A 14,616-nucleotide genomic window follows, 5' to 3' on the forward strand; every position below is an offset into this window, starting at 1 on the left:
TACAAAGCTTTCAGGTTTAAGTCTTGATCATGCAATCATCAAACACATTTGAAAGGGAGATTTTAGTGGTCAGAACCAGACAACTAGTTTGTAGGACCTAGGACAGAACGAAAATCTTGGACTCATATTAGAAAGTAATACAAAAGTGCTATTTAATGTAAACATAAAACCTTTTATTCATAGTTTTAACTGCCATAGTATTTTTGCTTATTAATCATATCATAAACAAAAGTTAAAATTTAAATTGCTAACATGAGTTTTACTATGCACCATCATATTGTAAAATCTGTTTCAGATAAAAGAGCATCTAACTTTGATATGGATCATGAAGTTTATGTGAATATACTTTATTGTTCATATATTAAGGTATATTTATTTTTGTAGACCAGGGGAAAGTCTTACACAAGGTTTTTATTTCCCTTTTTAAGGTGTTTCTTATTTGACTTCATTATATACACTTTTTTTTTTTTGCTTTTTTTGGGTCACACCCAGCAATGCATAGGGGTTCCTTCTGACTTTGCATTCAGGAATTACTCCTGGCGGTGCTCAAAGGACCATATGGGACGCTGGGAATTGAACCTGGGTCAGCTGAGTGCAAGGCAAACACCCTACTTGCTGTGCTATTGCTCCAGCCCCTATATACACATTTTATCAGTGCTTTTTACAGTCTAGCTTAAGTTGTAAAAGAACAAAAATTTTTCTAAGTCATTATATTTGGTTGAAGCTATTGGCTCATACAGGAAGTAACAGTACCAAGAAAGAACATGGTAGCATCCTTAGCCATTTCTGTTTATTAGAATATTATTGCCTTATTCCTTTTTATCAAGTTCAGGTTTAAAGTAGAAAGTGTGGTCTCCTGGGTCCGTTAGTCCTTTGTGTATTTAGCAGTGAACATCATGCATTTATACTCAATTTGGGTTGCTGGAAATTGTGGGTACATTGGAGTTTTAAGTCACAGAATATCATGGATTATATATGCAGTTGCTCTGGCTGGAACTGAAACCTATGAACACACACATTTTGTGTATCTCCATTGTTGATGCCATGTTTCATTTTCCTCTCAGATTCCACTTTAAAAAACACAAGCTATGAGACGAAGTTCCTATGAATTTCAAAAAACAAGCATTAGACCAAGCGTAAGACCCAGTGCTGACACACAATGCAAACATTTATGAAGTTCATGCTATCGTTAGCATCAATAAGTAAGGCCAGAAGTTTTTTATGTAAGATTTATGGTAAAGAAGAACATTTCATTGAAATAAAGAATATAAAGATCGCATACCTATTTTTACAGTTTCTTTTCCCCCTCAAAGAAATGAAAAAAGGAAACTTTCTAGAATATATGTTTCTAGAAAGCTTATATTAACTAGTTAAAAATTAACAATATTATTACTATGAATTTGCAAAGTCATAGCAAAATCTATGAACAACAGGAGGACAGTGCGCTTGTCACTATTACTGTCCTCCCATTGTTCATTGATTTGCTGGAGTGGACCCAGTAATGTCTCCATTGTGAGACTTGTTGTTACGTGTTTGGCATATCCAATACGTCACGGGTAGCTTGCTAGTCTTTGCCATGCAGGCGAGATACTCTCAGTAGCTTGCCGGGCTCTCCGAGAGGGGCGGAGGAATCAAACCCGGGTCGGCTGGGTTGGTGGGGTTGGCCGCGTGTAAGGCAAATGCCCTACCACTGTGCTATTGCTCCAGCTACAGTGCTATTATTATGAATTTAGAATTCGTATCTGTGATGTTCAAAGAGAACTTTTTTTGGTCAAATCTGAGCCAAGAAATTTGAGAGTTTGAAAATTTATCTATCTTTTGGTTGTTTTAGTGTTTGCAGAGACTATGAGCTTGAGTGCTGAGAACCACTGATGAGCTGAGTAATATTTAATAGTTTGAGAGTAAATGGTTTGCTGACGATTGAGCAGAAAGATTATCTAGAAAGAGATGACATTTTTTTTTATTCAACCTGAGCAACTCTTACAAAGCTTTCATGATGAGTTTCAGTCATACAATGATCAAACACCTGTCCCTCCACCAGTGCACATTTTCCACCACTAATGTCTGCAGTACATTTATATTTATATTTATATTTATATTTATGGTTATTGTTTATGTGAGTAGCTATTGAAGTAGTGTATATATCCATATACACTAATATACATATACAGTAATTTATTGATTTAAACAAACATTTAAACCAATCTCCTATTTCCAATCTCCCCCTGCCTCTATGGCAGACCCTATGGGGGAACCATACTCTCTCTCTACTTTTGGGCATTATGGTTTGCAATACAGATACTGAGAGTCCATCATATTTGATCCTTTATCTACTTTCAGCACACATCTCCCATCCCGAATGATCTCTCCAACCATCATTGACTTGATGATCCCTTCTCTATCCCAGCTGCCTTCTCCCGCAGCTCATGAGGCAGGCTTCCAAACATGGAGCAATATTCTTGGCCCTTGTCTTGACTGTCTTTGTATGTTAGTCTCCTATTATGTTATTTTATATCGACACTACCTCCACTACCCAGCCGTCGCCACACTCCAGGACGCTTTCCGGACCTGCGTGGCCCCTTTGCGGCCGCGTGACACATCATAAGACACTAAATACCCATCTTCCGGAATTGTCGTACCATATTTGATAGGGTTCAAATATGGTAACACCTACAAGGATGATTAGAGGTCGCCCCAAAAGCCTCTATCCTTCTCGGAAAGACTGGCAAGCTACCGAGAGTATTCCGCCCACACGGAAGAGCCTGGCAAGCTATCCGTTGTGTATTCGATATGCCAAAACCAGTAACTACAAATGGTCTCATTCACCTGACCCTGAAGGCTTCACCGACATGGCAGCACTGAGAAGGATGAGAAAGGAGAGGCCGACAAAATCTCAAGGCCGAACTAGGCTGCCGAAGGAAGACAAAAATGATCATCTGTACTTTCAATGCATGTACGCTAGCATCAGATACATCCATTGAGGACCTGATGGTACAAGCGCGAATGATCAAGTACGACATCATTGGTCTGACTGAGACAAGAAGGCATGAATCTCACCATGCCGTTTTCGACACTGGAGAAGAATTGTTCCTTGGAACATGCGATAAAAGAGGTGTTGGAGGCATCGGTGTCCTTGTCAACACAAACTTGGCCATGAGCATTGATTCATTCGAATGCCTAACAACCCGAATCGGACGTTTACATTTGAATAGATGTGGCTCACTGCCTGCAGTTTCTATCTTCGTTGTCTACGCACCAACATCTCATTATGATGAAAGAGAAATCGAGAAGTTCTACATGGAGCTGGAGAAGTTCTATAAAGAAGACCACACCTTCTACAAGATCATCGTGGGTGATTTTAATGCCACGATAGGACCGAGAAGATCAGCTGAAGAACTTCACATCGAAACCCATGGCCTAGAATGGAACGTACAGGGTGAGAGACTGTCTGAGTTCATCATGTCGACCAAGACCATCCATGGTAACTCACAGTTCCAGAAGGCAGAATCTAAACGATGGACATGGGAGTCTCCCGGTAGACGATTCCACAACGAAATAGACCACATCATATTCAAGCGATGGTTTTGCCTGACCGATGTCGCTGTTGTCCCAAAATTTCGAACGGGATCGGACCACCGTCTCCTTCGTGCAAAATTCTACTTCACAGAGCGGGGAGAAAGGGCTGCAAAGTTCAAGAAGAGAAATCCCAGAACGACCACCAACTGGGAACTCTTTGGCACTATTGCGGCAACATGGGAAGATGCCATTGTTGACAACATTGACGAGGAATACGATCGACTGGTTCAGCACCTCCATGAATGTGCGAGGAACGCCAAAAGAGAGATAGCCACAAAAAAACGCCTGTCTTCGAAAACTCTTGAGCTAATTTGACAGCGTGGTTGGCGCATGCCTCAGGCAACCGCAAGCTAACGTCCGAGCTCGCAAAGCAGTGCAGAGATGCGATCAAGGAAGACCTCAAAGAGAGAAGAGCAGAAGTACTGGTAGATGCGGCAGAAGTCGGGAAAAGTATTCATAACGCCCGCCTGTCCTTCGCTAACTACAAGACCAAAATGACTGCCCTCTGATGTCCTGATGGATCGATCACATCCTCCAGAATGGCAATGGAGAAGATTATCCATGACTTCTACTCAAATCTCTTCGATAGCCATGTCCACTTGCCGACATACCAAATTCCACAGGATGGATATGTCGTTCCCAACGTTCTCCCTTCCGAAATCCGACACGCCATTTCGTTGGTAAAGCAACGAACAGCACTCGGCCCAGACAAGGTCAGACCTGAACACCTGAAGAACCTCTCATCAGTACTCATCAATACACTGGCTCAGCTCTTCACTTTCTACCTGTCTGAATGCAAGGTTCCGTCCCAGTGGAAAACCAGCAGGACCGTACTACTGTTCAAGAAGGGAGACATCCATGACATTGGCAACTATCGCCCGATCTGCGTATTGTCTGTCATCTACAAGTTGTTCACTCGAGTCATCCTAAATAGGATTGGCAGAACACTAGATGAAGGACAACCATGTGAGGAGAAAGCCGGGTTCCGCAAAGGATTCAGCACCATCGACCATATCCACACAATAACCAAATTCATTGAGGTTTCTCGGGAGTTCTAGATGCCGCTCTGTTTAACGTTCATTGATTTAAAGAAGGCCTTTGATTCTGTTGAGACGGAAGCGGTCATTGAAGCCCTAGCCAATCAGGGCATTCAAGCCCAATACATCAGGATCCTCCGTGAGCTGTATTGTGGATTCACTACCAGGATCTCACCATTCTACAAAGAAGTGATCGTTGATGTCAAGAGAGGGGTGCGGCAGGGTGATACCATTTCACTGAAACTCTTCAGTGCCACCCTCGAGAACATAATGCGACGACCAGAATGGGAAGGAATGGAAGTGAAGATAGATGGTCGGCAACTATACCACCTCCGCTTTGCTGATGACATTGTTTTAATAACACCAAACATCAACCAAGCGGCACAAATGCTGGCCGACTTTGACCGTGAGTGTGGAAAGGTAGGACTACAGCTGAATCTTACGAAGACAATGTTTATGAGAAACAGCCTCGTTCCTGATGCCCCATTCGCTCTCAATGGAACGACCATCTCCGAATGCAACAGCTATGTGTACCTAGGTCGAGAAGTCAACATGCCAAATGACCTGGCACCCGAGTTGAGCAGGAGGAAGAGAGCAGCTTGGAACGCCTTCAAGAACTTCGAAGAAATAGCTAAGAGGACGAAGAACCTCCGGCTCTGGGCACATTTCTTTGATTCCACTGTTCTTCATGCATTAACATATGCCTCAGAGATCTGGGCCCTACGCAAGCAAGATGAGAACGCTATTCAGGTCTCCCAAAGAGGAATTGAAAGAGCTATGCTTGGAATATCACGTTTCACTCAAATGAGAGAAAGAATCTGGAGTTCTGACATCTGTCAACGATCAAGAATCAGGGATGCTGTCTCATTTGCCAAGGTGTCAAAAATCAGATGGGCTGGTCACGTAATGAGATTTAAAGACGACCGCTGGACTAGAGCTGTTACCAACTGGATTCCACAGGATGTCAAAAGACCGCGTGGCCGCCCACCTACTAGATGGTCAGACTTCTTCGTCAAGATCATGAACGATCGGTTTGAGGCTCTTCATGTTCCCAGAGCGAACAGATGCCATTGGGCTACACTAGCACGCGACAGGGACAAATGGAGAGGTTACTGGTGCCCGCTCGAGCAAATCGATGACTAACGGGAAGTTAAGTGATTAAGTGATTAATTGATATCCCACCAATGGATGCAGTCATTCTATGTATGTCTCTCTCTTAGAATGACATTTTAAATGGGACTAAGGTTTAATTTATGGGCATGACATTTGGACATATTGCACAAATGAAATCAAATTTATGAATTTTCTAATCTGCAGTAAAGGTCAATAAAATACTAAATTTGTGAATCAGTATTATTGTTTCAAATACTATTTTTTTTCTAAACAGATTTTGAGCTACCTACGTCTGCATCCAATTTCCTGATATCAGACATAAATTTCTGTGTTTTAACATCAAACTACTCAATCAGAATTTCTGAGGACAGGAATATAAATTATAATTACATTATGAAGATGTTCCCTCTGTGACTTTTTACCGTACTAAAGTTTAAGAAACATTGTTCAGCTTTTCTATCTTCCAGAGACTATGAACATATTATAATTACAATAAACTAACCATATTGCTTGCTTTACAACCTAGGAGATATGAATTTATAGTGGAATTAAGTTCATCATTTCTGTGTATTTCAGAAATCAACAAGACAGAAACAGACAACTATCTGAACCACTGTAAGTTTAGTGTATTTATTAAAATGCCTTACCTGAACATTAAATGTTTACAAATTATTTAGGCTCCCATTCTCCCCAGTATAGGGCTTGATCAGTGCATAGCTCATGGTGCTTTATCTTACCTCCGAGACACACTTTATTATTAAACAATAACAGAATTAGGAGACATCTACTTGCTTTTATTTTTGCGTTATACCCAGTTTTCCCTTAGGGTTTCTCCTGGCTCTGTCTTCAGGGTTAGCTCCTTGTGGGGCAGAGGTGGCCATGCTATGCTGGGGTTGAACACACGTCTCTCACAGGCAAAGATGCACCCAGCTTACTGAGTGACCTCTCTGAGAAGACTGTATCACTAAAGTAGATATATAGTGGGAGAGAGTAGTAAAATGTTAAAGAGTGGACAAAAGTTTTTACTTGTGAATATTCAAATTCATATATTAATAATTTCAGAAAAATTTTCTAAAGCTTAAATAAAAGTTATTCGAGTACTGCTCTTTTCAGCTAGAGAAGTAAACTCACTTTCCATACTAAATAAAGTTTTGATATTATTGAAAATTTCTTTGATGGTAGTTACATATTTATTTGATATTAATTGCATCAATTTTCATTTGATATAAACTTATATAAATAAATTCATTTGATACTAATTGCAGGTAAATATGCGGTTGGAGTGTATATGGATGAAATTATTGAAGACCCAGATAATAGCTTTATGTATATAGTAAAGTAACCCACTGTGATTTGTAGGTACTACCAAACTTATTTGGCCTACTTCTCCCTTTTTAGAAAAAAAGATCACTCTGTGCATTCCTGTAATATTTCTTATTTAAATCAACAAACAGAAAGCACCCTTCAAGTAACCAGAAGCTACTATTGCCCCTGGATCATCCTAGTGACTATTATTCACTTTTTTACAATTATTCTGAAAAATGGAAACAAATATCCAACTGTCAAAATGGTTAATTAACAACATTAACTGAACAGAACACCACATGATAATTCCATTGCCTAAAGATATTCACACTACTAACATTAATTAGGAAATTCATATGTGCTAGGAATGTGTTAGGCAGTATGGATGTTAAATAGATAAATATTACCCTCGCATAAAAGCACCTAAAAACTTAGATTATTTACGTGAGATTAATGCCTATACAATAGTAACGCTAGAGTTTTTAAGGTGATTCTGATCAGCATTGTGGAATTATTGGTTATTATTATTGTGTGTGGGGATGCTACTGCTATTTATTATGTATAAAATAGGATATCTTATAGTATATAGAACATATATCATTTATATAAATATCTTATGGTGTATAGAATAACTCCCACCACTGGTCCTCCAGCAAAAAATAAAAAAAAGATTCATTATTGACCCCAAATGTCGATAAAATCAAAATCGCGAGACCCCAGTATAAAGAATTGAAGATTATATATATGCCTGTATGTCATATCTATTTACACTTACATATATAGAGGGAGTGTTATTGTTAATTGTCAAGCTTTAGAAAAGTCATAATCCTATTTTTAAGGTAATGGCTAAGTTAAACTTTACAAAATGAATAGAAGTTAAGCAAGTGAAACACTACTGTTTAAGAAAAGAGATGAGAGAAAAGATTGGCTCACAAAGTACGAAAGGATGGGATTTCTTAATAAAGTTGATACGTATAAATCACTGTTCATGGGAACGCATCATCTTTCTACAGGCTGTGGGACAAGAAGGAGTAAAACTGCCAGAGAGAGTCTCAGGATTGTTGGCGGAACAGAGGTGGAAGAAGGGGAATGGCCTTGGCAAGTCAGCCTGCAGTGGGATGGGGTCCACCGCTGTGGAGGAACCTTGATCAACAGCACGTGGCTTGTGAGTGCCGCCCACTGCTTTCGAGAGTAAGTTCCGAGCCTTAGGAACGAATGGCAAATGAAATTAGTCCGAGGGAGAGGGGCAGACACGGAACGATCTTTCTCAGATACAGGAAATCAAGAAACATAGCTGGGGAGTAACAAATTCCCAGAGGCAATAGCTGTGAGGTGCTGGTCTTCTGTCCACTGTGGGTGGGAGTGGAATGGGGATGGGAATAGGACCGGGAAGAGAGCAAGGGTGAGGGCAAGTGTCACCGTGGAGGAGGCGGGGTACTGAAAGGGGGTAAAGTGTTATGCGTGAAACCTATCTGTGATGGTATTGGAAACTGCATGCCTAGAGAGGGAATAACGGTCTATGTCACGTCACGAGGAGGCAGAAGGGTTGGAGGGTAACTAGAGGCATCAGTGGAGGGAAGTGGACTTTGGTGAAGGAATTGAGGTTGTAATGTTATATGCCTAAATCTCAATCATGAACAATTTTCTAAACCACAATGCCTAATTAAAAAAAAAAAACAAAAACAAACAACGAAAGGGGTGGTGAATCCTAAGCAAAGGAAATATCTCAAAGTCTGTCAAAGATGAGTTTAGACAAAAATTAAAGATAGCATATATCAGCATGAGTGAGAAACTCTTAAATCTCTATGAGTTTCTAATCTGAAAATGGAAATGATGCCGGTGTTTAAGTAGATAAATTATCCATTGGTAATTTTTCTGATTAAAGGAACCAGGAATTTTAAAGTTGTCCTTGAATTTTGAGTTTTATGTTAAAAAGAACAATATCTACTTGCGGCATACCTCTGTCAGAGAGGGGGGATAGGCAGGTTATCTAGAGGTAGTAGAAAAGCGTCACAGAGTAAGAATACTTTAAAATGAATAAACTTGGAGGTGACAAATTATACGGCTTAATATTGGCTTTGGTATACCACCAAATGGCACCCATTCAAGCCTGTAGAGATTGCCTGTGATACATAGAAAAGCAATGCTTCCTTCAATTATTCTGCAACTTTTTTTAGGTTTTCAGAGAAATATGTACACTTGTGGTTAGGCAACATAGAATGCATCTAGCTCTCTCAGTGTGTGTAGAATATGCTCTCCATTTCCCCCTTGATATCACCAAAGCACAGAAATATCAAAAGGCCCCATGGCCTGGTATGCACGAGCTGGCACGTAGAGCACGTATTTCCCACGGACATGCACTGTGGCATTTCCACCTGACCTGTCCCCTGGGCTCTGTTCTTTAGATTAGACAGTTCTCTCAGATCAGAGAGTTTGTCGTATTCTCACCATTAAAACGGAAGCTTTGGCATGTGTTGAATAAGTTGTTTCTATCATTGTTTTGTTTGTGTGGTAGTACAGGGAACTCATTCTCCATACTTTCTCCTTAGTTATAAGAACCCAGCCAGGTGGACTGCTGCCTTTGGAGTAAAACTCAACCATCCGAGGATGAAGCGTGGCATCCGGAGGATCATTGTCCATGAGAAATACAATTATCCATCCCATGACTACGATATTGCAGTTGCGGAGCTTTCTCGCCCTGTTCCCTACACAAATGCAGTGCACAGAGTTTGTCTCCCTGATGCATCCCACGAGTTCCACCCAGGTGCTGAGATGTTTGTGACAGGATTTGGAGCACTGCAAAATGATGGTGAGCATCTGCAAAGAAAATCAAAAAGTTTGGTGTTCCAGGGCATTCTAAACTCTAATTTGGTCTCCAGTAACATTACATAAAATATGCCGGTTTATTGGTCATATGCCCCGAATCACAGGAAATGTGAACTAAGTTATTTAAATCTATAGATTCCTTTAAAGCCTGGGAATTCTTACCTAGATACTTTTTAATTTAAATCGCTTAGGAAATATAGTATCTGAAAAATTGCATACTATTCTATTCCCTCTCACTACCTTGTCCAATGGTTAGTAAATGATTTTCATCAGGTTTATAGACTATAAACACTGTCTGTCTGTAGCACTGTCTTCCTGTTGTTCATCAATTTACTCAAGTGGGCACCAGTAATATCTCCATTGTGAGACTTGTTACTGTTTTTGGCATAGCGAATACACCACGGGGAGCTTGCCAGGCTCTGCTGTGCAGGTGGGGTACTCTCGGTAGCTTTCTGGGCTCTCTGAGAGGGACGGAGGAATCGAACCCGGATCGGCCGTGTGCAAGGCAAACGCCCTACCTTCTGTGCTATCGCTCCAGCCCATAGACTATATACACATATATCAAATTATTTTCCCCTCTAGGTAACACTCAAAATCATCTTCGGCAAGTACAGGTGAAGCTCATAGATACCAAAACCTGTAATGAACCTCAGGTTTATAATAATGCCATAACTCCTAGAATGTTATGTGCTGGCTTCTTGGAAGGAAAAAGAGATGCATGTCAGGTAAGTGGTTTAACCAATTAATATGATGTCTAATTTTTTGTTAACTGTTTATTATTGATCTACAAGAAATTGTATACATAGTATAATTATATACATAGTATGCTCTTAAGTGCCATCGGTCATTTTTCCTTTATTATTTTTTAATCTTTTTTTTCTTTTTGGGTCACACCCAGCCTAGCTCAGGGGTTACTCTGAGCATGTAACTCAGCATGAGTAACATTAAACACTGTGGTTTACAAAGTTGTTCATAATTCTGCTGTTTCAAGAATTAAATGTTCCAACACCAATCCCACCACCAGTGTGACCTTCTCTCCACCATTGTCCCCAGTTTTTCATCCCCCAGTGCTGCCTCCTTAGCACTATAGTGATATTTTGATGAAGGCTTTAGATGTGAATGTGCCTTGTAAGTTTGGGGAACTAAAGAGGAGAACTCAAATTTCAGCAGTCATTTAATTCTAGATTCCACAATTTTTACACTTGACTGATTCCATATATTTTCATCAGTAAGGTAATATGTGAAAATCTTGAATTATATTTCCTATATTTTCTTGTCTCATTGGTTTTGGCTAACCTCTCTTTCTCCATTATAATTATTATTATTTTTATTTTTAATTATTTTAGGTTTCACAATCCTGGACTATGTTGATTTTCTTCCCTCTGTCTCCACTCACTTATTTTTGGTTTTTCGCTTTGTTATTTTTTCTTCTCTTCTGTCTAAACATTAGATAAGTTGAAAGGTTTATATATATACATATATATAACTACTTTCTTTTACAAATTATGATTCTATTACCATTTTTCTGGCTCCTCTATCTAATATAACACCAGCTTTAATTACTGTTCTTTCAGATTCATTTGTTCCTGTCACATAAATAGGTTCAAACCTTGTCGTCACTGGAATTTATTATCTCTTTATTCTACTATGCTTTCCCTTAATATGGATTTTAATGATCAGAATGATTTGCTTTTCAAATATTTTTCTGTGGTGCATTTTATTCAAAAAATTTTTGAAGATAAAGCTGTGTTCATTTTTATCCTTTTTACATCTCCTACAACATATGAGAGTAAACATTTATTGATTAATAGATTACAATTGTCACTGTCACTGTTATCCTGTTGTTCATCGATTTTCTCTAGCGAGCACCAGTAATGTCTCCATTCGTCCCTGTCACATGCTAGTATAGCCCGATGGCATACTGGGGGCTCTTTCTGGGTCAGGGGAATGAGGACCATTATTGTTACTGTTTTTGGCATATCGAGTACACCATGGGTATGTTGCCAGGCTCTGCCATGTGGACGTGATGCTCTCAGTAGCTTGCCGGGTTCTTGGAGAAGGATGGAGCCTTTTGGGGCAGCCTCTAATCACCTTTACAGGTGTTCTCGTCAGGCATATGTGCGGGCAGGATACTTTTGATAGCCTGCTGGGTTCTCTGAGAGCAAAACCTAGACAATAAGAGGTCGTGAGGCTGCAAATGCGGCCTTGGGCTTCTAGGATCTTGGTTTTATAAGTCTCTGGATCTTAGCCATTTGTGAGATTACATGGCGCCCCGAGGGGGGGGCAAAGTTGGTGGGTGTAACACCTAGCTACTGGAAGATGGGGGATATGGGTGGAGGAGGCCCAGTCCCTATCTGAGCAGGCTTGGAGATCTCAGCCCCGGATTACAATTAGACATTATTTAAAATTCAGTTACTAGTATTAGTTAATATGTTTACACAAACAAAAGAGAATTCATAAGAAAATTTAATGTAGGGGAAAAAGGATTATCTTCTTTGTTAGATTACTGTATTTAAATTCAAATTTTGTAATTGATTAGCATAATTTCAGAAAACTACTTTATTTTCCTGTTTTTCAGGTTTTTTATTTTTTATTTTTTGGCTAAAATGAAGAAATTGGAACTTAGATCTAGATTTGCTTTTAGTTAATAAGACAGTTTATTAATTAAGAACCTCATTGAGATTTGAACATTTAATGGATGGCCTTAGAAATCTTGAATAATGATCGGTCAACTTTGAGTTTTGACATATATATATATATATAGATATATATATACATATCTAGCCCTGTACTTACAAGATACAAGCACTTGGAATTTGTTGGGAGTTTAGCATATGTATTTACTTAGTTTTGTTTTGGGCCAGGTTGTAAACTAAACAGGATGTTACAGTCATTGTCTTATAGAATCTTTAAAACAACCAATTAGATATTATTCATAGGGTGAATAAGTCTTAGTTGGAAGGGTCAGACAAGATTTAAAACCAGATGTCTGACTTTAATGACTGTGTTCTTTATCAGTTATAGACTTTTCACCTTTTGTGGAACTATGTAACACAAATAAAGAGGCAAGCTGTAGGGGAATAATTTTTTCAGATATCAGATAAACTGAGCACTGTTCTCCAAAGAAATAGAATTTTTAATTTAAATGTATTGAAACCCAAGACAAAGCCATTTCTTTAAATATTGGAACTTTCATTTATGTGAATAACTGACACAGATGGAGTGAATGACTCAATTTGAATAAACTGAAACCTTTAAAACTGGCCTTTTCATAAAAGTTATGATAGATAATTAGAAAATTATTCCGCAGTAAACTGGATGATTAATGATTCTTTTCTCCTTTAGGGTGATTCCGGAGGACCACTGGTTAGTTCAGATACTAGAGATATCTGGTACCTCGCTGGAATAGTGAGCTGGGGAGATGAATGTGGACAACCCAATAAACCTGGTGTCTATACTAGACTGACAGCCTTTCGCGAGTGGATCACTTCCAAGACTGGTGTCTAAGGAAAAAATACCGTCTAGAGTGGAATCATTTTTGTGTCCTGACAGTTGTAGAAAGACAGAGTCTCAGAAGAAGCCATGCACGCCACTGAAGTCTGATCCACCTAACTAAAGTATTGGCTTGATCCACATATATTCTTCTCTGTTCCACACAGGAGCGTTTATTTGTGCCAGATGGATCCTGTTCCGACTTGTAATAATTTATTTTAAAGAGCTTTCTATCATCAAAATTTTGCCTTGCTGACAAATTTCTCAAGTATATCTATATATGTGTATATATATTTACACACATGTGTGTATATACATATATATAATTTGAAATGAACCCTTTTTTTATTTCTGTCACTTTTCTAATCTCAGTATATTTCTAGTCATAAGGTCTAGGCCCCAAAAGTAAAATAAATATAAAAACTAACATTATATATATATACATATATAAAGTATGTGTTTTTTTTTTCCTTTAGGAAATTAGGAGAACGATCATAATCACTATGAAAGGCCAGACAGGCACAAGAATGTTACTTAATAATGGAAGTAAGTTAAGGAAACATACAAAAACATGAATAGCTTTTACTTGCATTTCTAGTCAAACAGCTACAAAAATAAATGAAGGGAAGGGTCTGATTTCCTGTGAACTAAAATAGTATAAAGTGTAAATACAATTTTACTTAACATTGCACTGCTGAGGATGTCAACGGCTAACATTAATAAATAAGTCATGTATTTTCTTGACATTAGGATGATAGGGAAATGCCGCTAGCTAAATTACTGCAGAGTATTTTCAAATATGATACAAGAATGACAATTATTTGAAGACTAGTATATCTACGGTAGAAAATATTTATGCTTAAATGAGAGAATATAGAATTACTCCAAATTATTGAAAAGAATGTTTTTTTTTCCACAAAGTGTTTGAATATTTTTCTAGATACTTTCCAGAGTTTCTCCCAAAGACAAGTCCAGAGGTTAGTTTTCAAGTTGTGCAAATGAACTTAGAGATCAGACATCTATTTGGAGATGATTTACTTATCTTTCCCTGCTTAGGCCCATGCTTCCAGCTTGGACTTTTAGAACTTCTCCAGATTTAGGAATATCTCTGTAAGTTTTTTGGAAGTTTCCTTTCTCCTTTACCGAGTACGGTACTGAACTGCAAACTGTCTGAAAAAAAAAAAAAAGATTGAACCTTAGTCACCTTCATAATTTTGGCTTCAGTAAATTATTACCGAGATATTAGAGACAAAATATTCAAGATTCT

At 38.7% G+C, this 14,616-nt stretch overlaps 1 protein-coding gene across 1 annotated transcript in view; it reads left to right on the plus strand.

Moving 5' to 3' along the window:
• Positions 1-13,364, plus strand: part of LOC130020585 (transmembrane protease serine 11E-like) — an 83,952-nt gene extending 70,588 nt beyond the window's left edge. The window contains exons 6-10 of the mRNA XM_056111177.1: positions 6,303-6,341; positions 8,045-8,222; positions 9,581-9,840; positions 10,440-10,582; positions 13,203-13,364. Coding sequence (XP_055967152.1) covers positions 6,303-6,341; positions 8,045-8,222; positions 9,581-9,840; positions 10,440-10,582; positions 13,203-13,364 — 782 coding nt within the window. The remainder of the gene's footprint in view (positions 1-6,302; positions 6,342-8,044; positions 8,223-9,580; positions 9,841-10,439; positions 10,583-13,202) is intronic.
• The last annotated feature ends 1,252 nt before the right edge of the window (positions 13,365-14,616 follow it).

Source organism: Sorex fumeus, unplaced genomic scaffold (genome assembly GCF_029834395.1).
Source record: "Sorex fumeus unplaced genomic scaffold, SorFum_2.1 ptg000013l, whole genome shotgun sequence".
Taxonomy (NCBI): domain Eukaryota; kingdom Metazoa; phylum Chordata; class Mammalia; order Eulipotyphla; family Soricidae; genus Sorex; species Sorex fumeus.